Source organism: Rattus norvegicus, chromosome 9, assembly GCF_021556685.1.
Source record: "Rattus norvegicus strain SHRSP/BbbUtx chromosome 9, alternate assembly SHRSP_T2T, whole genome shotgun sequence".
Taxonomy (NCBI): Eukaryota; Metazoa; Chordata; class Mammalia; order Rodentia; family Muridae; genus Rattus; species Rattus norvegicus.
The window spans coordinates 100,847,921-100,870,621 of NC_141542.1; the positions used below are offsets into that span (position 1 = coordinate 100,847,921).

The 22,701-nt window shown below is 43.4% G+C and overlaps 1 protein-coding gene across 2 annotated transcripts in view; it reads right to left on the reverse strand.

Annotated features, from left to right (window-relative positions):
• The window catches only part of Dner (delta/notch-like EGF repeat containing), a 302,538-nt gene that overhangs the window by 139,718 nt on the left and 140,119 nt on the right, over window positions 1-22,701 (reverse strand). For both annotated transcript variants that reach the window (XR_015628663.1, NM_001399331.1), the window contains 1 exon segment: window positions 18,159-18,304. Coding sequence is in view for 1 of the 2 variants with exons in the window: in NM_001399331.1 (NP_001386260.1) it covers window positions 18,159-18,304 (146 nt within the window). In the remaining variant the exon portion in view is untranslated.

The following is a 22,701-nucleotide window of genomic DNA, read 5'->3' on the forward strand; positions in this document are numbered from 1 at the left end:
TGGGAAGGCTAGGTGGCCAAAACACTTTCTGTGTAAGCATAAAGACCTGGCTTTGACCCCCTATACCCACATAAACAGCTTGGTGCATGCCTGTACTTGCGATACTGGGGAGTTGGAAACAGGAGGATCATCGATGGAGCTTGCTGATCTTGCCAAATCAGCAAGCTCCAAGTTCAGTGTCCATAGATAGATAGATGATAGATAGATAGATAGATAGATAGATAGATAGATAGATAGATAGATGATAGGTAGACAGATAGATGCATACATACATAGAAGACAGATGATAGATAGACAGATAGATGCATACATACATACATACATAGAAAACAGATGATAGATAGATGCATACATACATAGAAAACAGATGATAGATAGATAGATAGATAGATAGACAGACAGACAGATAGATGCATATATACATAGAAGACAAATGATAGATAGATACATAGATACATAGATACATAGATTAAAATAGGTGGAAAATAATCAAGGAAGACATCAACACTGACTTCTGGCCTGTGGACACACATACATATACATGCACACACATACACACACTTACAAGGAAATGATTAAAGGAAAGGAAACAATAGAAGCACTCCACAGATGTCAGGAACATACTGCACTATGACATGGTGCTCGGGCATGGAGAAAACAAAGCAAACTTCTCTGTGTTTTTGGAGATACACAGCTGAGTCCACATAGACACTTACTTAGAAGTGTACAAATGATGGTGTACAAACAGTTTCAGGGATTCATTTTGTCTGCTCCAGTTTTCCCATTTCCTGCCAAAATATCATGACTCTTGCCACAAAATGCATAAATGGTCATTCTGATGTTCTATATAATTAATGACCTTTGAATTCCGCACAGCTCTGGAATATTGCACATTTGCCAAGCTGTCTCTGGTCCCCTGAAAGGCTGTCAGGCTAGAGTCCTCTGAGCTCTTCCCTGCAGTCAAGCCCTAAATGACATCCCAGTGCACATATCACATAACGGTCTCCGGCTGAGGTTGGAGACACAGCTCTGATTCCCTGCCCAGAGGCTGTGTGGAAACCAACAGCGGCCAGACACAGAGAGAGGATTGTGCTCATGGCAACAGCTCAAAAGGGCCTGGGGTAACCTTGCTGAGTTTATCCAACACCAAGCAGCTGGGAAATTCCAGGAGAACAGGCTCCTTTCCCTCTGGAGTCAGCTTCTCCATCCCTTATTGACTTGGAACCACCATTAAACTAGAAACTGTCCCCCGTTGTGACTTGGAAGGGAATCATGCCTGAAACACCAATCTTAGTAGCCTCCAGGTGCCCATTATGTAAAAGGACGTTAGCATGGAATGCTCCTGCTGCCAAAAAGAAACAGACAAGCAGCAGACTTAGGCCAGCCCCTCAGGATTGTTCTTGGAGTGCAAAGATAAAAGAAAACCATATGATAGTCTTTACTGTCTGACAGAGGTTGGTGGTGTGTCCTGTCCCTTCCCCATGGAGGTGGTTATGGCAAATTCAACATCAAGGTGGTATTACTTTACTAACCTTTTCTATCTCTGTCTCATTGTCTATTCCATAAAACAACCAACCTTAGACTTTTAGGTGAAGCATAACCTAGAGCTAGACCGAGCAGGATTCCCAGCTCTGACCTAGCCTAGACCATTATTCCACATGGCCCAGGGAGGCTGAACCATCTACCACAGTCAGAGACAAAGCATCTGGAGTCCCAAGTGTCACTGAAGCCCCACAACTCAACAAAGGGCCTTCTTGCACTTCCTGTTGTCCCGTAACCCAGCCCCGCTTAACACACAAAAAGATTTCGTTCGGATGTAGAATTTCAAAATGTGTTTTCTAAAAGCAAAAAATCACCTTATTGATCAACATCATTCACCATTAGGGAGATATAAGAGTACTGAGCACCTCAGCACAGGCCTTCAATCCCTTCATTCAGGAGGCAGAGGCGGGTGGATCTCTGTGATTTAGAGATCAGACTGGCCTACAGAGGGAGTTCCAAACCAACCAGGATGACAGGGTGAAATCCTGCCTCAGAAGGAAAGAAGAAAGCAAGGAAGCAAGGAAAGAAGAAAGAAAGGAGGAAGGGAGGGAGGGAAGGAGGGCAGAGGGAGGAAATGGTGATTTGAATGAGAATAGGGTAACTTATTTACTGCTTAGTCCTCAGTTGGTTGGTGAATTGTTTGGAAGGATCAGGAGGTAGGGTCTTGTTGGAATAGATATGACCTTATTGAAGAAGGTAGGTCACTGGAAGTGGGCTTTGAGGTTTCAAAAGTTTATGATAGGCCCAGTGTCTCCACTTCCTCTCTCTGTGTAAATAGATCAGGATGTAAAGTTCTCAGCTACTGATCCATCACCATGCATGCTGCCATGCTCCACACCTTGATAATAATGGACTAAGCCTCTGAAACTGTAAGCCAGCCTCCAAAATGCTTTGTTTTATAAGAATTGCCTTGATCATGGTGTCTTTTCCAAGCAATAGACCATGAAGATGAAAGAAAGAAAGAAAGAGAGAGAGAGAGAGAGAGAGAGAGAGAGAGAGAGAGGAAGGAAGGAAGGAAGGAAGGAAGGAAGGAAGGAAGGAAGGAAGGAAGGAAGGAAGAAAGAAAGAAAGACCCACAGGGAAATGCCACCTCACACAGCACACAGTCAAATATCAAGAATCAAAATCTGATGAGGATGTGGAAAGAAAGAACATCCATACTGTGCAGGTAGGGCTGTCAAGGGGTCTTGTCACTGTAGATAACAACATGGCTGTTCTTTGAAAATGCAAACACAGAATTATCTATGAAATGTAATCATTCCTCTCTTCAGGACAGGGAAGCAGGCAGATATTCAACTTTTATAGCAACACCATTTACCAGAAGCAAAGGAGAAAATAAAACAATGCCCATCAGTGACAAACAAATAAATCATGGTAAGCACCCCTATCTGAAAACCCAGTTTCCAAAGAGTTCCAAAGTCCAAACCTTATCAGAGGACAGACACGGTCCTGGGGTTCATGAAGAGTTGGCAGTCAAAACATTTGGGGCTATTTAAAATATTGAATGAAATTGCCTTTAAGATGTCTGAACTATGCTGGTTCACACCAGCATACCTTTAACTTGGGAGGCAGAGGCAGGTGATTCTCTATGTTCGAGGCCAGCCTGGTCCAGGGCTACACAAAGAAACCATGTCTTGAAAAAAACAAAACAAAACAGAAAATGTGGATAAGGTGTAAATGAAACATAAATGAATCTCTGATTTAGACTTAGGTCTCATTCCTTAAGATTCTAAAACTCCAGACCACTTTTAACTGCAAGCATTTTGGATAAGGGACACAGAACTTGTGACCCCTATGAGGGAATGTTAATATTATTCAGCCATATAAAGGAATAGAGTACTAAACCATTCTACAACAGGCATGGACTAGGAAGCATGCTGAGTGAAAAAAGCCACACCCCAAGGGTCCACTGGATAGGATTCCATTCAAACCCTCCAGAATGACAAAGCCATGGACACAAGCAGAGGTTGCTGAAGTGGGGAAGGGAGGAATAGAGAGTGTTGATGGCCATGGGGCTTTACCTTGGCATGGTCAAAGTCATTGAAACTAGACAGAGGCAATGGAGGCTTGTCTTAATTAATGTGTTTTGTCCATGTGGTTCTTTTTTAACTTATGTTAAAGGATTTCATAATGCCTTTGCCAAGCCTTCTATTTAACATCACTTGCCTCAGACAAGGAGGCTCTTGCCATTTTTCTTGCATCCTTCCCTGTCTCCGTTGAGCCAATCTCTCATCCTTTGCTTACACTTCACCCATCTCCACATCCCTATGTCTCATTTCAATGTGCTGTGTTCTCTGTCCTTTAATAAAAGCCCTTCTTTCTTCCTGGGCTTCCATTCCTCATCGCCTCTCTCCTCAGCACCAAACTTATTAAAACAGTAAGCCACACAGGTTGCCAGCTCCCCATTCCCCTGTATGATCTGCTTCCTTCCTGTCCCTCTCCTAGTCTTCCCTGCAGCTTGACCCAGAGGCAGTTCTCAGTATGTCATTGGAGGAAAGCCCCAGGCTCCAGGTAGACCCCAAGAACTAAAGCTTGCCCCTTCTTCCTCATACCTAGAAAGACAGCAATAGTCAACAGAAACGCGGTTTTAAACATTTTTGGAGCTCTTCATCATTTTAATCAGCAACCTTTTGTCTTTTTTTTTTAATCAGAGCTTTAGGGAGCATTCAGTTGATTTCTTGACAGACAGCCCAGGAGTCCAAGATGCTGCCCAAGGATGGCTATAGAACAGGGGAGACCCAAGGAGAGAACAGGGATGAAGCAAGCACCTAGGCAGCTTTCACAAACTGACCTGAAGCCGTTCCCATGGAGCCAAGCAAAGAAAATCATAGAACGGCGACGATGAAGACAACAGAGCCACAACCTGGCTCTCAAGGTCAAACAACGAAGAAGAAGAAAAAACACTTATTTTCCATTCAATATTTTAAATAGCACTGAATGTTTTGACTGCTACCTCTCCATGAATCTGGGTGTAGGGTTTCCCACTTGCATGCGGCATGTCCACCCTCGGCTAAGTTTAGACTTTCCAGTCCTTTGGAGATTGGATTTTGCCATATTGGCAAAACTAAAGTTGAGGTGTTTACTAATCAAAAACAAAATATTAAAGGTGCAGAAAATAAAGGAGGAGGAAGAACAGGAGCTGAAGGAGAAGGAAAAAGAGAAAAAAGGAGAGAAGGAAGAAAAGAGGAGTCGTTTTCCCATATTGACCTTGGTACTAAAGCTACAAAATACAACGAGAAAGATCACCCACATTCACAACAATGGAAACGATGTCACAGTTTTCTCAGGGCCTTCACCATCATTTAGGACGGCCAGAGGAAATGTCTACTTAGAATGTTCTCCTTAAAGGGACAAAGGTTATGAGGTTAGAATCTCTCAGCCCTCGAGCATAAATCTAAACATTCTGCTAGAACCAAATGTAAACGAGGAACACACCTTTACCTTGTTGACCAAAGGTCACCTCAAGCAAACACTCCTGACATCGCCCCCCCGTCCTTAGAAGAGTGACAAAAAGACCAGCTGTATTTACCCGTCTGCCTATGTGCAGACATTTTTTTGTTGTTGTTCTCAAATGAGCAAAGTCAGTCTGTCACTTTTAGGACAATAACCAAGAGTTTTTGTTGTCAGAGAGAAAAATCCAGGCTTTCAAGGACAAATTGGAGAGTTGCAAAAAGTTGTTATCTTCCACTAATACCTTGGCAGATTCCCAAAACTTAGTCTTTTCTGATGAGACTGTAATGCTATTAGCCACAGCTGTGATTTTCTTGATGCACTATCACAGAGTGTGTATCAACATTTGGAAGCTCAGTTCTAACTCAGCAAGGCGATATTTTCCATATGATTGATGGGAGATACCTCAGGCCCCATTCATGAGCAAAATAGTTGTACACAGACCAGCAGATTGTCATGTAACAAAAGTTTATTGATAGAGTTTCAGATCCCATCCACATTCAATTAACCTTTAAGAATTCGCCACTTGTCAAGTTCTGTAGACTTTTCAAGAATATCCACTATTATTGAAATGGCTATTAAAACTTTTGTCCCTTCTCCAACTGAACGCCCACGTGAGGCTGATTTTCTTCCCAGACCGAAACCAAAACACCACATGGTGACAGATTGCATGGAAAAGCAATCTGCAAATCTGCAAAACTCCAGCTGCTTTCTTTAAAGCCAGACCTTGAAGAATTTTGTAAAAGAAAAAAAAGAAAAAGTAAGAAAAAAATGACACTCTACACTCTCTCACTACATATTTTATTGTTGTTTTGAGGAATACAGATTTTTTCATTTAGAAGGCATTGTTTATGTGAATGCATGAGGAGTTTATCAATTCAACAGATCGATAGTGTTTTTTCTTCCATCTATTTCTGCAGTAGGTACCAATAGCTTTCAAAAGCTGCTTCATTAAGAATGTAATACATGCCCAAGACCAAGATAAGTAAATAAAAGGTAGGTGACAGGCTGGGGATTTAGCTCAGTGGTAGAGCACTTACCTAGGAAGCGCAAGGCCCTGGGTTCGGTCCCCAGCTCCGAAAAAAAGAACCAAAAAAAAAACAAAAGGCAGGTGACACCAGACCGTTTTGTAAAGAGAACTACTCTACTGACTTGGCATCCAGAGGACATTTTCAGGAGAGTCCGTAAGTCTGCTGGCAAAAGTGGGTCAAGTGCAAAGAAGAGACATGGAAGGCCTGTGAGGCTACCAACTTTGTTGAGCAGGGCCAGTAGCTCTGCCCCCACTGCAGTCATACACGGAATCATTTTCTCTTGTTCTGTCTGGTTTTGTCTTGTTTAGCTCTATTTTGCTTTGAGATGGGATCTTGCTATTTAGCTCAAACTGGTCTCCAACCGACCATCATCCTGTCTCTTCCTCTCAAGTGTTAAAATTATGGGCACACCAACATCCCACCTGCTCCAATTCCACCATGGCATTTTGGCCACACAGGCTGCATATACCGCTGTGATCCATAAGACGGTGTCATCGACTAATATTAAAGTTGTCTTCCAGGTCAACCAGATGGCTCAGTAGATAAAGGCACTTGTCACTAAGACTGGTGACTTGAGTTTAATCGTTCCTGAGAGCCCCATAGTAAAAGGAAACCAACTCCTAGAAGTTGTCCTCTGACCTTCATAAGTATGTCATAGCATAGACTTACACACACACACACACACACACACACACACACACACCTACACACCTGAGATCCAGTATTCAGAAAGCAGAGGCAGGATGATTGTTCTAAAGTTCAAGGCCAGCCTGGTCTATACAATAAGTTCAGGACAGTCAGGGCTACACCATGTTTTCCTACCTTAGGAAAAAAAATCAATCGATCAGTCAGTCAGTCAATCAATCAAGCTGTCTCTGTTTACATAAGCCACTATCCTCTAACAATACATTCCACAGATAATATCCCCACTCTTTAATAGTGTATGACGGTCAGTGCTAGCAAAACAGCCTTCAACAATGCTTTCCATATGGACACATTAGAAGCCTGCTGGTGGCCCTGTCCCATTTCAAATTAGCTCAGCTGTTGTATCTCCTGACAGCTGTGTCCGCAGGCATAAGTAAATGGCCACTGGGGAATCACTAACACTTCACAGCTTGGGAAGAGGTTTGAACTGTAAGGTAAGGTCACAGAGAAAATGGGGTGATCTGCTAACAGACGAAATGCTCAGGTCATACTGGCTGAGGGTCTGGAAGTTGGGGAAGGGTAATCAAACCCTCTAAGGGATCGACTAATTAACCTCAGCTCTGGGATCAAGAGCCAAGGACAATTCTCAGGTCCCTAAGCAAGGGCCCCATGCCCTCCTGTGGATGCTGTCCGGGTGCACAGATGATTGGCCACCTCTTTCCAGCAGGACTGGCAGTTCCTGGACTTATGAAATGAAAACTCAGCACTTCAGAGAGGTAGAAACAAAGGAATCACTCCAGCCAGCCTTCCTGGGATGGGTTTTCATCTCTCAGGCAAAAGAATCTAGGCAGACCTTTAGTGTTGTGTTTATTTTATTGCTCTTGTTGAATTATAGGCTGGAGAGAGGGTAAAGTACTCAGTATACAATCATGAGATCCAAGTTTCAATCTGAGTGCAGCATCCCATAATTTCAACATAGAGAAGGCAGACCTGGGAAGTCCCTGTGGCCTGCCAGCAAGGCAGTGACCAGCCTAGCCATCAGGGAGCTCCAGGTTCTAAAGCCCTCATCAAGAAGCCCTATTCTAAAAACATAAGACAAAGAATGACTGAGCAAAACACCTGATGTCAACCTCTGCCTCCACATGCTCGTCTGTGGATAAGCTCTCACATGTGCATCTGTGTGCACATGCAAACACATGCCTGTACACACGCGCGCACACACACACAAAGGTATTATTTATTGTGGTGTGGTTTAAAAAGGGGCCATGACCTGGTCCCGCAAGTTCTCATTCCAAATGGATCTGTGCCCTCTAGCTGTTTCCCTGTTACCACTTCCCCTTGACGGGTTGTTACCACACCTGAGACTCACATCGAGTTCCTCTGGCCGTGCTAGCATGGCCCCATGCCATGCTTGGTTTATAACCAAAGATATAAACCGCCCACCTAGATAAGATATAGTTTGCTCATCTAGATTCACAAAATCTTGTACACATCCATCCCTTAAGAATAATCACAACAACCTGTAAACGCACAGAGAGAAATCTTAACATTAACCCCATAATCTCTCAGCTGCTCCCTCCTCTTGTTCCGTTCTCCTCCTCTCTAAAACTTTTCTCCCACCCATCCTTCCTTCTTGTCCAACAACAGGCCTCGTTCTATCCTGTACTTGCATACTGACAGCAACCTACAGGAATTAAATCAACAAACTCTAGTTATCCCCCTGACACAATTCTGAAAAGAACGTTTGTTCTTTTTGTGAAGCCTTCCTTGTGTCACAATACACAGAGCATTAACTATTATTTTCTCAAACTTTGCTTTAGACAAAGTTCAGAGAGCCAAGTCCCTGGTATAATATATGCTGGAGAAAATGGTGGAAGAAGTCAGCTGACACCCTTCTGCCTCTTTGAGAAGCTATGACAGCATGCCCTCAAGATCCCGTTTTTCCCCCTTTGCCTCACCTCAGACCCAACTCCAGATCCCCTGAGTCAGACCATATAGTTGGATAAGGTCCTCCTTACTGAATTTGTGTGTACATGAATGCTTGAGAAATGTCACGCCTAAATATTTAAGGTAATACCAAGTGACCAAGTGACCAAGACATGTGTTTCCATCTGAGACCTGGATTTCCTTATAAACAGTAATCATCACTTGACGACACTGCACATGTAGAAGAGACTGCTGTCACCTGAGTGTCCTGAGAGATGTGTGAGGCTAGACATATGGGAGTGAAAGCAGAGCTCAAGGTTATCCTTAGCTGCATAATGAGCTCAAGGCTAACCTGGGCTACATGATACCCCATCTCAAAAAAAAAAAAACAGTAAAAACTATAAACCAATTTTAAAGGCAAGAGGAGGGGGACATGTGGCAGAAAGAACAGACAGTGTATCTCAAAATGGGAGACTAAAAGTCCAGGAATTTCTCTTCACTTTTCTCTGTCATGAATTAGCTCTTAGACCTTGGGCAAATGACTTCAATCTGTCTTGCTTGGCTTCCTTGGCATTTACAATAAAATAAGTGGAGAGGCTTCAAAAAAAATCCCACCTCCATTCTAAATTCTGTGACCCTCAAAATGTCAACGAATAAGATAATCTTCACCCTAATGTGTTTGGAATGTTTCCAGCACTTTACAATGTCTCTGCAATTCTTAGCCCCTGGAGAGGGACACATTTCAATCTTACAGAAGTCACTGGTGCCAATTAGAAAGCACACTGAGACGTCTGTCCTTTGAGGTGTAATTTAGAATCATCTCTTGAAATAATTTACAATACATGATTCAAGTATGTTGCCATATTTTGACACAGGGAGAGATGCTGTCTTCTTTCTAGGACATGAAAGGCCGAGATGGCCTTTTAATTACACCAGCACCAAGAGTGGTAATTCTAACTGGAGCTGAAGGAATTTTAGACAAGCTTAGCATTGTCCATTAAAAGGAAGCATAACAGCTGGGCCACACTTACTTTGATGATTTCTGCAGTTAAAGCGTTTCTAATACTTACATTTTATTATTTACAAAAATGTTTCTCCTCAGAGGCCCACAAGGAAATATCTGCAAGTGAAATCTGAGACCTCACTTCTTTCCGTTAGCTAATAATAAACTATCAACACCTTCGCTTTAGGTGCAAAGTATATACACTGTGACTCAAAAGGTGTTTATTGTATTATATTGTATTTTCTTATGTGTGTCTGTGCATACATGCATACATGCGTGTACATGTATATGTAGGCCAGAGATTAATGACTGGGGTCTTCTTCAAACATTCACCATCTTGTTTTTTGAGATAGGGTCTCTTACTGAACTGGGAGCTCACCAATTCAATGAAACTGACTAGTCAGTAGGCTCAGAAATCAATCTCTCTCTCTCTCTCTCTTTCTCTCTCTCTCTCTCTCTCTCTCTCTCTCTCTCTCTCTCTCTCTCTCTCTCTCTGCAGCACTGCAGCAGCACTGGGATTAAAGATACAAACTAACATACCCAGTTTCTTTTGTGGGTACTGGGATTTGAACTCAAGTCCTCAATACTTGCCCATCAATCACCTTACTCTCTGAGCCATTTCCTTGGTCTAGATTGAAAGCACTTAATGACCCCTGTTACTAAGTTACTCTATATAGAAAAAAATTAGACCTGGCCTCCCCCTTTAGGAGAACACTGTCTTACAATAAGAACAAGTCTTTAACAGAAAAACACACACGGTATGCACTCATTGATAAGTGGCTATTAGCCCAAATGCTTGAATTACCCTAGATGCACAGAACACATGAAACTCAAGAAGGATGACCAAAATGCGAATGCTTCACTCCTTCTTTAAAGGGGGAACAAGAATACCCTTGGGAGGGAATAGGGAGGCAAAGTTTAGAACAGAAGCTGAAGGAACAACCATTCAGAGCCTGCCCCACATGTGGCCCATACATATACAGCCACCAAACTAGATAAGATGGATGAAGCAAAGAAGTGCAGGCCGACAGGAACCAGATGTAGATCTCTCCTGAGAGACACAGCCAGAATACAGCAAATACAGAGGCAAATGCCAGCAGCAAACCACTGAACTGAGAATGGGACGCCCGTTGAAGGAATCAGAGAAAGGACTGGAAGAGCTTGAAGGGGCTCAAGACCCCTTATGAACAACAATGTCAAGCAACCAGAGCTTCCAGGGACTAAGCCACTACCCAAAGACTGACCCTGGGCTCCAACCTCATAGGTAGCAATGAATAGCCTAGTAAGAGCACCAGTGGAAGGGGAAGCCCTTGGTCCTGCCAAGACTGAACACCTAGTGAACGTGATTGTTGGGGGGAGGGTGGTAATGGGGGGAGGATGGGGAGGGGAAGCCCTTATAGAAGGGGAGGGGGAGGGGCTAGGGGGATGTTGGCCGGGAAACCGGGAAGGGGCGTAACAATCGAAATGTAAATAAGAAATACTCAAGTTAATAAAGATAAAAAAAAGACTAGAGAAAAAAAAGAACAAGTCTTTATTTTTTTTCTATAACGTGCCACCTACTAACTGGTTCATCAGACACATGTCACCATTATTTCACTTAGCATCCTCTCTGGCTGTCTTCCTCCCTCTTCAAGGAGAAATTTCTCCAGAGTTCTGGCCGAGCCTTGGGGACCTGACCCCATCACATACTAAACTGATAGAGTAAAGGTCCCTCTGCATTCTGGTGATTGGCAGCCTGCTAGCCTTCAACGCTAAAAGCAAACTACTCCCTTGACTCATTGTGAGTCTCCTCATCTTCCCTTCTACCCCACTGCTCTCTTGAAACCCTGCCAGGTCAGAGTACCCTTTTTCTCAAGGTCTCGCCAGGGCCTCTGCCTTACACTAATAATCTACAAGAGTCAGCTCTTAAGTCACTGATGGAAAGTGATTCTGACATCTATGTCTGCCCTCCTGTGCACATGCCACTGCCACCTACAGAGAGCCTTACCCATGGTGATGGTTTCATACTAACTGGAGAACAGCATCAAAGAGTTCACAGGTCCAGCTATTCTGGCCTGTTTCTTTCTAGGTAAAGAAAGGTCTCTGATGCTTACAATTGTCACTGGCGCCTAAAACTTTCTGGGCCTGGCTAACTGTGAATCTTCAACCAGGAAGTATTTTCTTCTGAGGCTTTATTTTCAAAACTGACCACTTGCTTGCCAGGGCCCTCTATGTGTTAAATTAGAAGTGATGTTTACACGTCTACTTGAAGAACTGGTTCCCTATCACATTTCTGCTCTTAGCTTTCTTTCCCCTGTTTGGTTCACACTCCTGTAGCAGCTCCAACATGTGAAGGGCTATGCTACTTGTTATATTGGATGGAATATAATTCAGAATCAAGTGTTAATGTGAGGGAACCCATCATCACAGACTATGGGGATGCCCTCCCTCATTTCCTGGTGATCTCAGATCTATCACAGACGTTTCTCTGGGCTCTCATAGAACACTTGGAAAGTTCTCCAAGTATGCTGTACTTCATGGGTAACTCTTCCAGCATGCTGCCCCCAAGGTCTTCTGGCTCCTTCTAGACATCTAGACCATGTCCTTCCAGACCTGATCTGTGTCTCCCAGAACCGAAGAAGCCTAGATAGGCACTCAAGAACTCAGGCACAAGGTGAATGCAGATCATGACAGACATACAAAAGCATAAACACACATCAAAAGCCCAGCTTTGAAGATAAGGGAAATACCATCAGAACTGAAAGAGACCCCTTAATGATACTTCCAGAAACAAAGATATTTGGACCTGAACCTTAACCCCCAGACCCTTTGCCTTAGGAGTCAGTCAGCCCACTGTCTTTAGGCTTTGAGGCTGGGATGCCAGAGCCACTAATGAGAGAGAACTCAACTGGAATTTTTCTGTGAGGCCATCTCTTAGTTTATCTAGGGAACTTGGGAGGACAGGATCCAGAGGGCAGGCAGGCAGGTTAATTTTCCAATGGAAATCACCATAAGCAAGAACAAAATCACAGAGATCTGAAGTCAGAGGCTGCGAAGGTTGGGGTGGGGCCTGGAAACTTAAAAGATGCTGTTTGTGAGTTCCCATCATTACTATGCAAAAGAGTACAGACATGAACAAGCCCAGGACCTAGAATACCCTGAAAGCTCTAACAAGAAACACCAGCTTCTGTGGAAGGAAAAGAATGCTGACATAAGGCACTCAGGGCCCTAAGAGGGCAGTGTCTCCCACCTAGGCCCTGTGGGACAGAAAATAGGACATCAAATGGTAGATAGAGCTGTTGGTTCAAGCGAATGATTCAAGAATACAATTCTGGTGAACTGAAGCCATGTAGAAGAAGTCAGTCCAACATTATATCAAAGAGCACACACCTATAACCAATTACTGAGTAGGGAAGGAGGTACCACAAGCTCAGGACCCCAGTGTTGCAGCTGGAGACCAAACTAAGACAGTTTCACCAGACACAAGAACAATTCCAGCTGAGTTCTCTCTCTCAGGGTGTGGCTCTAGTGTCCTGGCCTCAAAGCCAGAGGACAGTGCTTCAGACAGTGGATTGACTCCTAAGGCAAAGAGCTAGGGAAGCTTCTAGGTATCTGTCTGAAAGCAGAGTCCTGTTCACTCTTCCTATTGATGAACACAAAGCCTACACATGGGAAGCAAAGATAGCCACTGTTGTGTCCAAACACTTCCCTGTCTTGAGTTCATTATTCCAAGGATATAATTCCATGTGGAAATTAACTGTAAAATCCTTGAGAACATGTTGCACATTCACCATGGGAAATCAGCAAGAGAAAAGGCAGTGATGAATGCACTCTGCTCATGGCACCTCTGTGTGCAATCTACTCTCCCTTCCATCACCCAGGTAGAACATCAGAGTCCTAGTGGCAGGCTGAAAGGCATTCTTTTGTCAATGGCTTCAGGCTGTTTCTGGCAATAGAATTTCTTTAAAACTCCCTTATCCTTGTGTACAAGTCAACTGACTGCATAGAAAGAGACAACCGAATTAGTGGTATAGCAAGACTCTTGTAATGGTTAATTTCACACATCAATTTGGCTGGGCCACCATGCCTATATATTTGGTCACTCGTTATTCAGGATCTTCTGAAAAGGTGCTTGAGAATGAGATTTACATTGAAATCAGTAGATTCTAAGTAGAGCAAATTGTTCTCCATAATGAGTGGGCTTTATCAATCAGAAGAAGACCAGTTTGGAACAAAAGGCTTATGGCCCCCACCCAGAGAAAATTCCAACAGCAGATGATCTTCAAACTTTGTTCACGCTGATTCTGTTGCAGACAATTGGGACTCAAGTCCAATTGTTTCTGCAGTCTCCAGTTCTTGGGCTCCTGCCACTAACTAAATTCAAGACTTCAGAGTGCCAGGAACTCATTCCTATGCCATCCCCTGGGTTCCACATAGTTGAAAGGTCCTAACAAACCTCTTCCCATTGAGAGACAAGGTCCATGACATCTTGTTTGGATCCAAGCAGACCCAAGAGCCCCATGCTGCCTTCCTGAAAGAATACCTATAAGATAATCAAGGGAAGCTGGGGAGAGAGCTCGGCCATAAAAGTGCTTGCCTTGCATGAGGACTTGGGTTCAATCCCTAAAACCCAAATTCACTCACAGGGAAGGGGAGGAGAATGGAGGGGGAATTGTGGAAGGGAGGAGGCAATGAGTTGGAGATAAAATGAATAAGTAAAGCAAAATAAAAATAAAATAGTAAAAAAAAAAAAAAACAGGAAAAAGCAGGTGTGGTGGCAAGCATTTCTAATGCTAGCATTGGTAAGGGAGAAATAGGCAGATTCCCAGAGATCACTGGCCACAGGACCCAGCATATTTGGTAAGGTCCATGCCAGAATGAGACCCTGACTCAAGAAACAGAGTGGACAATGCTGGAGGAATGATACCCAAGGTTGGCGTCTCGTGTCTATATGTGCATGTGTTACACATACTCATGGGGGGGGGGATATCAACAGACAATCATCATCAAAGTTGATGGCTGTTAGCAGGACAGCCTTGGTAAGTTCAATGAGAGAAACTTACCAAGTTCTTGTGTCAACACAAAGGGCCTTCTAGAAATAGTGGGATATCTAGGAAGAGAAACTAGTCAGCCGCCAGTCAACCTGGAGTTGAGAACTAGCTCTTCACCAAAATACATCTGACAGGAAAGAAATGAGTTCCCCTACTCAGTGGAAGTGCTATGGCAATAACAGAATTGCTCTTATTTTGACGAATGAGCTGATAAAACAATATAAATGATTAGAAACAATGAAACCAAATCACCAAAGACAGTTCTATTTGTCTCATGCTATGAAGCAGTTTCTTGCATGTAGTGGAAGGCTGGACCAGGTGAATTTTGAACACAATGGCAGTAGTCCCTTGCATTAGACCAATAGATGCAACTATTGAAGTCATTGTAACTGCACAGCAATGGTCACAAAAAAAACACAGGACTCAAGAAAGCAGACACACACAGCCTCCTTCTCTCTAGTTACCCTGTTCTTGACATAGCTGGTAGCTCTGTCTATAGACTTTTCCTTCCCAGATAACGACACACCACATGGTCATAGACCTTCAAGAAACATGGTGATCATCGGCTGTGGGGCTAGGGACACAGCTCAATCTGTAAAGTGTTTGCAGATCAAGCATGTAGGCCCAAGTCCAGTTCCAAGAACCTACATAAAAAGTCAGGCACAGAGATACATACTGTGCTTCCAGCACTCTGGAGACAAGGTCCTTGAAACCCATTGCCTAGCCAGCCTAGTTTAATGGGTGAGCCCTAAGCCCAGTGAGAGACCCTGACTCAAAAATTTAAATGAGAGTGACTGAGGAAGATATCCAAGGTTGACCTCTGACCACCACATGCACAAGCAAACATGCAAGTGCATATCTCACACACAAGCAAGCATGCGACTACATGTGAACATGGACACATACACAGACAACCATAAAAAAAAAATGTGTTCATGAAAGTGACTGGTCACAGCATTCTGAGGGTAAATGCAAAGCCAACAGCAGTGAGAGGCCACCATTGGCCTGGTGCTGGGAGATGACAGCAGCTGGAGCCAGAGATAGCTACAAAGTGTCGGGAGCTCTTCAGAGAAGCTGGTAAAGATGTGTTTGTTCTGAAATGATCTGCTAAGATGAATGTGGACTCTTCACCAAGCCTTTTGAGTCTTTTCCTCCATCTTTGAAGAGGCTTTCTAAGTTATCTACCAAGTGCTGAATGGCTCTCAGCCTTATCAATGAATCTGAATGAAAGTAGCGTCTCCTGGCTAGCGTTTCCTCAGGAGTCCCACATCCTCCATACATACTCTCAACATGCCCCTACAACATCCTCCATACATACTCCCAACATGCCCCTACAACATCCTCCATACATACTCCCAACATGCCCCTACAACGTGACTGCTGCCTTCTGGTTAAACATTTCCCCAAAGGGACAGCCATTAGACAACAGAGCTCAAATTGAGGCCTCTCACCTCCTCAGCCACTGACCCAGCTATTCCATTCCTGGGTATATATTCAAAGGACCCCATATCCTACTACAGAGACACTTGTTCAGCCATGTTTACTAGTTAATTCATAATAACCCAGGAAATGGAATCAACCTAGATGCCTATCAACAGATGAATGAATAATGAGATTGCAGTCAGTACGCACATGATGGAAAACATTCAACTCTTAAGAAAAATGACTTTCAGCAAGTCAAGGCAACTGGGAGCTGTTACAGTAAGTGAAGTAGTTTAGACTCGGGAAGACAAAAATCTCACATGTGGGCCCTAGCTTCTGATTTCTACATATACATGTTTATGTGTTAGAGTGTGGACAGAGGCCAGGAAACCAGAAAGGGGGCTGTGAAAGGGAGGAAGAGGTGGCAGATGGTAGAACACACTTGTTACAAAACTAAAAAGAAAGGATATTGGCGGGAGGTGGGGAGTGCAGGCAGGGGATGCGGAGATGGGAGACGGGTTCAGGAAGGGCAGATCAACCACAAAGGATGTAGTATGAGAATGTCATAAGGAAATTGGTTACTTTGTAGGGTAATTTTAAAAAATAATACAAAATATATTTTTTAAGATTTCCAGAGTGGCAGTGCTTATTTGAAATAGTTGTCTCTTACTGACACTGCCTTTCTCGGAACTAATCAGGCCTCAGCACAGTGCAGGGGGGACAGTAGGGATTGGAGCTGTATGCATCTTCCCTGTAGGCTCTCATGGAAGCCGTGACACTTCCCACCACGTCTTTTCTTCTGGGGCTACTTCACCAAGTAGATTCTGCATCACTCCCTCATCTTTTCCACAGTCCTCAGCCCAGCTCTCACTTCATAAGGAAACAATCAGGATTTTCTCCAATTCTCCCATAAAATGCATGGATTAAACAGATCTCCCTCGGGAAAGGGAGCAGACTGGTCTCAATGGGGCAGCCATAGAGGAGCATCTTGGCTTTGTAGAAGCTGCTTGGTCTTGCCTTGCCTCCTGTTACTCCAGTCCTTCTCCTCCTCTCATTAGAAGGGGTGACAGCTTTGGTTCTGGTTTACCCTCATATCTGTTTCCTAAGATTTACCAGAAATTTCCATTCCCACCTTCACTTGAGTTCCTTACCACATTCCAACTCTTCCAGCAAACATCTTACAAGAGAGTGGTGTATTTTAGCAGTTGCAATATGTCTGAAACAGTAAACTCATATATTTTTCATGTGACAAGCAGTATTTGGAAGCCTCTTCCTTTTGTCAGTTCCCTACGCTCATCAAAGCTCACACCATCCAAGAAAATTTAGCTTCTCCTCTCTTAAAATCAGTCTAAATCAAGTAAGAGTCTTGTGGTGTTTAGGGAGCCCATGTTTGCTTATTATACTGCTAGAAGTGTGGGTATAAATAAAGAGAAAAATAAGCAAGACTATGCTAAAGCAGAAGTGGGGAGTGGTGGGAGAAATGGGTGCCCTGGAGGAAACAGGCACCCAGATTAATAACATTTGTACCCTTGCTGGGCTCTTCAGATGAAGCCTATGGCCTATCTGCCAAGAAGGTTTGGAGGAAGCCCTAGATTCAGGAACAATGGTCCCAGTGACTGCCATGGATGGACTCCTGTCAATAACTGGACAGAAGGTGGCAGAAGAGAAAACTACCTGCAGGCCCATGCCTCATACCCAAGAGACCTAATGTCATATGACCACAGATACCAAAGAAAATGGGCAACAGGACGCAAGTCCTCCATAGAGTCTATCATGCCAGATGAAATCTACTGGGTGGGCCTCTTGTCCACACCTTCTCTTGTCATTTTCTCATTCCTGTAACTACCCTGAGGAGGAAATTGGCCCAGTTTCAAAACTTGAAAAGAAATGACTGTGGAGAACTTTGCTTTCTTCCATTTCTCTTGACTCTTCTAGCAAAGAACTCTCTCCTTCATACTAATGTAAGAAGATTTTTCCATGCATAGAACTTCTTATTCCAGTGACTTTAAAAATCATATGGAAACCCACAACTACATGTTATATATATACAAATACATATTTGTTTAGTTATAGTAATATATATTTAGAAGCTACTTGATGTTCCCTTACCTCTGATGGCTTCGTGGCACATTTTCCTTTTCCGGAACACTCTATGTCATTCGAGTGGCCGTCCCCAGGCACACAGGTGCTAGCCTTCACCACAAGTGTTAAACGCAAAGCCACAATGGACTTAGCAACAGAATCGTTCACAAAACCTAAAAGAAAACAGGACATCAGGAAATGTAAGAATGCTTGTCTAACATACTTTCTGCAAGACTAGAATTTTGTCCAGATAGAATTCAGCTGAAGGTCAGAATCACATAATAATATGAAGGGATAAATAAGGAACACAGCTTCTGTCCATTCAGACCTCAGGTCTGTAAGGTGCAACAGTTCCCTCCAAGCATCATGGGAAATTTCCAAAGACAAAGAAGAGAAGCGTCAGGCACATCTGTCATTATCTTGATTCGCCCCTGCTCTTGTCCTGTGAGAGACACTTTGTCTAACAGACAGTCCATCTCTGTGCTTCATCTTCACCCACAGAGAAAATGAATGTATTATTCAATGCTTCCTCCTCCTGGTCTTCTAGAGAGTCAAAAGTTCTGGAAATTTCTGAAGGTCCCTCCGTGTATCAGCCCACCCTAGTGGGTGTCACATTGGGTAACTCACATCTGCCTGTTACTCTAGCTCCAAGAGCTCTGACACTTTCTTCTGTGCTCTCTTTCTCTCTCTCTCTCTCTCTCTCTCTCTCTCTCTCTCTCTCTCTCTCTCTCTCTCTCTCTCACACACACACACACACACACACACACACACGAAGAGAGCTTCTGGATATATATATATATCATTAAATATATATAAAGAAAACAAGGAAAAGGTTAATTCTTTTCTGTATAAGCCCTCTATTCACTTCACAGCCATGTGTAATATAATTTTCATGTAATGGAATTTTAAAATTTAGATTCGCTAATATGCTTCAGGTACTACAAGTTCATGTAGGCTTTGACAGGTGAGCCACCTGTACACATTGTTGCAGAATGGTTTCATGGCTGTTGTCCACAAACTCTCTTAACAATCTGGTCCCCTCACTGTCCCAAGGCACAGGGATGCACACTGACTTGCATTTCTTTTTCTCATAAATGCACTACAGTCAAATAAGAAACTGGGTGAGAAACAGAATGCACTGTGTCTGCCTCGCCTGTACAGAAGCCAGCATCCTCTCCTTAATGATGGTCACTTAAGAACATAGATGAGAAATTAGCAACCTTCCAATTTAGACTTCCGCGCACCCCAGGGGTGCAGTGTATTATTCCGAAGGCTCATTACCACAGATTTGTTCAAAGTGTTTCTTGACACGCCGGGTTCACTTTCTATTCTTTTAAATGCTAAGTGGAGGGCAGTCACAGAGTAAAACATGAAGCAGGCCTTGAATTACGGGAATGAAAGGAGTTATGAGGTGCCACAGTTCTTAGAGTCCCTAATGGCACAAGTGGGTTGTCAGGAATGTTGATGAGGCCCTCGGCTCTCAGGACTAAGCTATCCCTCACAGCTGTGAGGAATTAGTTTCTGGGCTGCACTCCTGTATTTCCTGAACATTCGAGCAAGTCTCGTTGACATTATACCAGTTCCCCGGATGCCCTACAGGATTAGGATGATGACTGTCCCTTTCCAAAGATATTGTGTCAACTTGGTGTCTCATTGTAAACCAGAAACCGGTTTCTAGTGTAGAGTGGTGTTTTAGTCCATCAGGAGTGGATGGCTTTCTTCTTAGCATTTCCTATTGAACCTCCGTTGTACACAAGCTTGAGGAAGAAAGGAAGGATGACTTGTTCCCTGGAGCCTCTGCTCTACACAGAAACATCCTGCTCGACCTAACTCTGCAAACACTATTGCACTCTCCCTTGCTGCCAATGTTCCTCCTTCTCCCACTTTGAAAACCACTAGGATCCAGCTCCGATCTCACCTCACTTGGAGGCTTTTCCTCAATACTCCAGCCCATTCTGAGTTGGCTGGGTCTACCCATGCTCAACTTTACAACACACTCCAGTCCCTGACTATTTAGTCATAGATGGCTCCTTCTTACCACCTTTACTGACCTCATGGTAGGAAAGAACAAGCCTTGTAGAAGGAATGGGTAACAGGTTACGACATGGGTACATAGAGACAAAGCAGCAAAGACAGGGCCCACAAAAGAGTTCCGAATGTCTTGTGAAATATGTACTATGCCCACTTGGGGGGTATATACAGGTGCATGCTATGTTCAGTCATGTGTATGCATGTCCACGAGGAGGCTGATAACAACGTCAGGGTTGTTCCTCAGATGCTGTCAACCATTATTTTAAGGCAATGTCTCTCAATTGCCTGGAACACACCATGTAGGCAAAGCTGGTTGACCAGCAAGCCGCAGGAATCCAGCTGTTCCCTCCTCCTCACCTCTGGGATTGATAGCACATATCACCACACCCAATTTTTATTGTATGGATTCCATAGTCAAAGTCATGTGCTTACAGAGCAAGCACTTCACCAACTGAGCCATCACACCAGCCCATAATCTAGTCAAACTCTGAAGAACAGTGAATGCAAAAATACTAGGCTATTATCCACTTATGATTACCCTAGGTAGACAAAGGGTGACTGAGAAACACTGAGATCTTATCCCAAGTGACATTTTTACACATAAAATAATTGAGACAAAATATGGTATCATTCATTATTTAAAACATTTTCATGTCTTTGCTTTATTCTCACATTCAATACTTTTAACTTTTAAAAATCTGCATCATCTGTTCAGTAAGCATTCAGACCACATAGTGTTCTACAATTGTACAGCACAGGCTTTCTTCCAAAGACTATATTTTAAAATTCCATTCAACTAGTAAATTCACTTTAGCCAGCAATAATTTAGACCAGTGCAGTTGAAAGTACATGAGGTGTAACTTTCTATATAATTTGCTTCCGGTTCCTCACTGAGCATGGACAGAATCCACTTCTACAAGTGAGGCAGCCAAGTGGACTAAAAGAACAAAGACAAGTCACCCTTGCTTTCTGTCACCCTAAACTTTTCAGTCAAAAGTAGTGGTTCCTTAACTAACGTTGACACTAGTAGCTTCAGCCAGATCTTGTAGTACAAGGCTGTAATCTTGGTTACTCAAAAGGCTGTAGGACGATCACAACTTCAAGGCCAGACTGGGCAATTTAGTAGGACTTTATTTCAAATACAATGTAGAAAGAGAGTATAGCTCTGTGGTAAAAGACTTGTCTAGCATTCATAGGATAGGTCCAATTCTCAGAAATGAAGAAAGAAACTTCAAAATCTTGCAGAACATTCTCCAAACTATGTTATTTACAGACCCCAATATGCATGACAAAGAATCTGTGATTTGCACTAGGATCCTGGCAGACATGTTTTTTTGAAAAAGACTCCTGGGAGCTAAAGAGATGGCTCAGTGGTTAAGATCACTTGCTGCTCTTTGGAGAGGATCTGAGTTCATGTCTCAGCACCCATATTTCACAGCTCCCCACTGCCTGAATTTCCAGTGTCAAGGAATCTAAGGCCCCCTCCAGACCCATGAGTACCTGCACTCATATATGCACATTCTCTTACTCAAACACTCACATAAATGTATAATTAAAAAAGAAAAAGAAGGGGCTGGGGATTTAGCTCAGTGGTAGAGCGCTTACCTAGGAAGCGCAAGGCCCTGGGTTCGGTCCCCAGCTCCGGGGGAAAAAAAAAAAAAAAAAAAAAAGAAAAAGAAAAAGATTAGCCAGGTGGTGGTGACTTGTACCTTTAATCCCAGCACTTGGGAGTCAGAGGCATGTGGATCTCTAAATTTAAAGCCACCTCTACAGAGTTCCAGGACAGCCAGGGGCACTCAAAGAAACCCTGTTTCTGTATAACAAAAAAAAAAAAAAAAAAAAAAAAAAAACCAAAAAGCTAAGTACTCAAGAAGGAAGGAAAGAAGGAGGGAGGGAGGGAGGGAGGGAGGGAGGGAGGGAGGGGGAGGGAGGGAGGGAGGGAGGGAGGGAGGGAGGAAGGAAGGAAGGAAGGAAGGAAGGAAGGAAGGAAGGAAGGAAGGAAGGAAGATTCCTCGACTAAATTCAGGCATTGCTTCCAGTTAAGAATCTGACAGTAAAACTAATCTAAGTCATAAGGTCATTGACATGACAATCATTTAGAATGAGAGGCGTTCATGCGAGCCTCCCAGAGTATATTTTATTTACATGTTTTTGGAATCCAGGCATGATGTTTGCTCTCATGCTCACTATAGACGTCTGAACTTCTTAGTGCAACTCAGTAGGAACTCTGTGCTCACTGTACATGCTTAATCAGACCATGAGTATTGGGGCTTACAGGCATTACTAAACTATTAATGAAGCTTTACCTGCCCCAATTAAGTGGAAGAACGAGCTGCAAACCAGCAAGCTACCTCTCCCCAGGCTCGGTGCACCTGAGGACTGCACTGCCTATGGTATCATCTTTAGTTATTGAAAAATCATCTCTTAAGCAAACAGCTTCCTCTGCTGCCCATACTTCTGAATTTGCCTGGTGTGTGTGGAAAGAAAACACTTCTGTTTTAAATTTGCACTAGAGGCATTGCTTTAAACAAACTTTGCA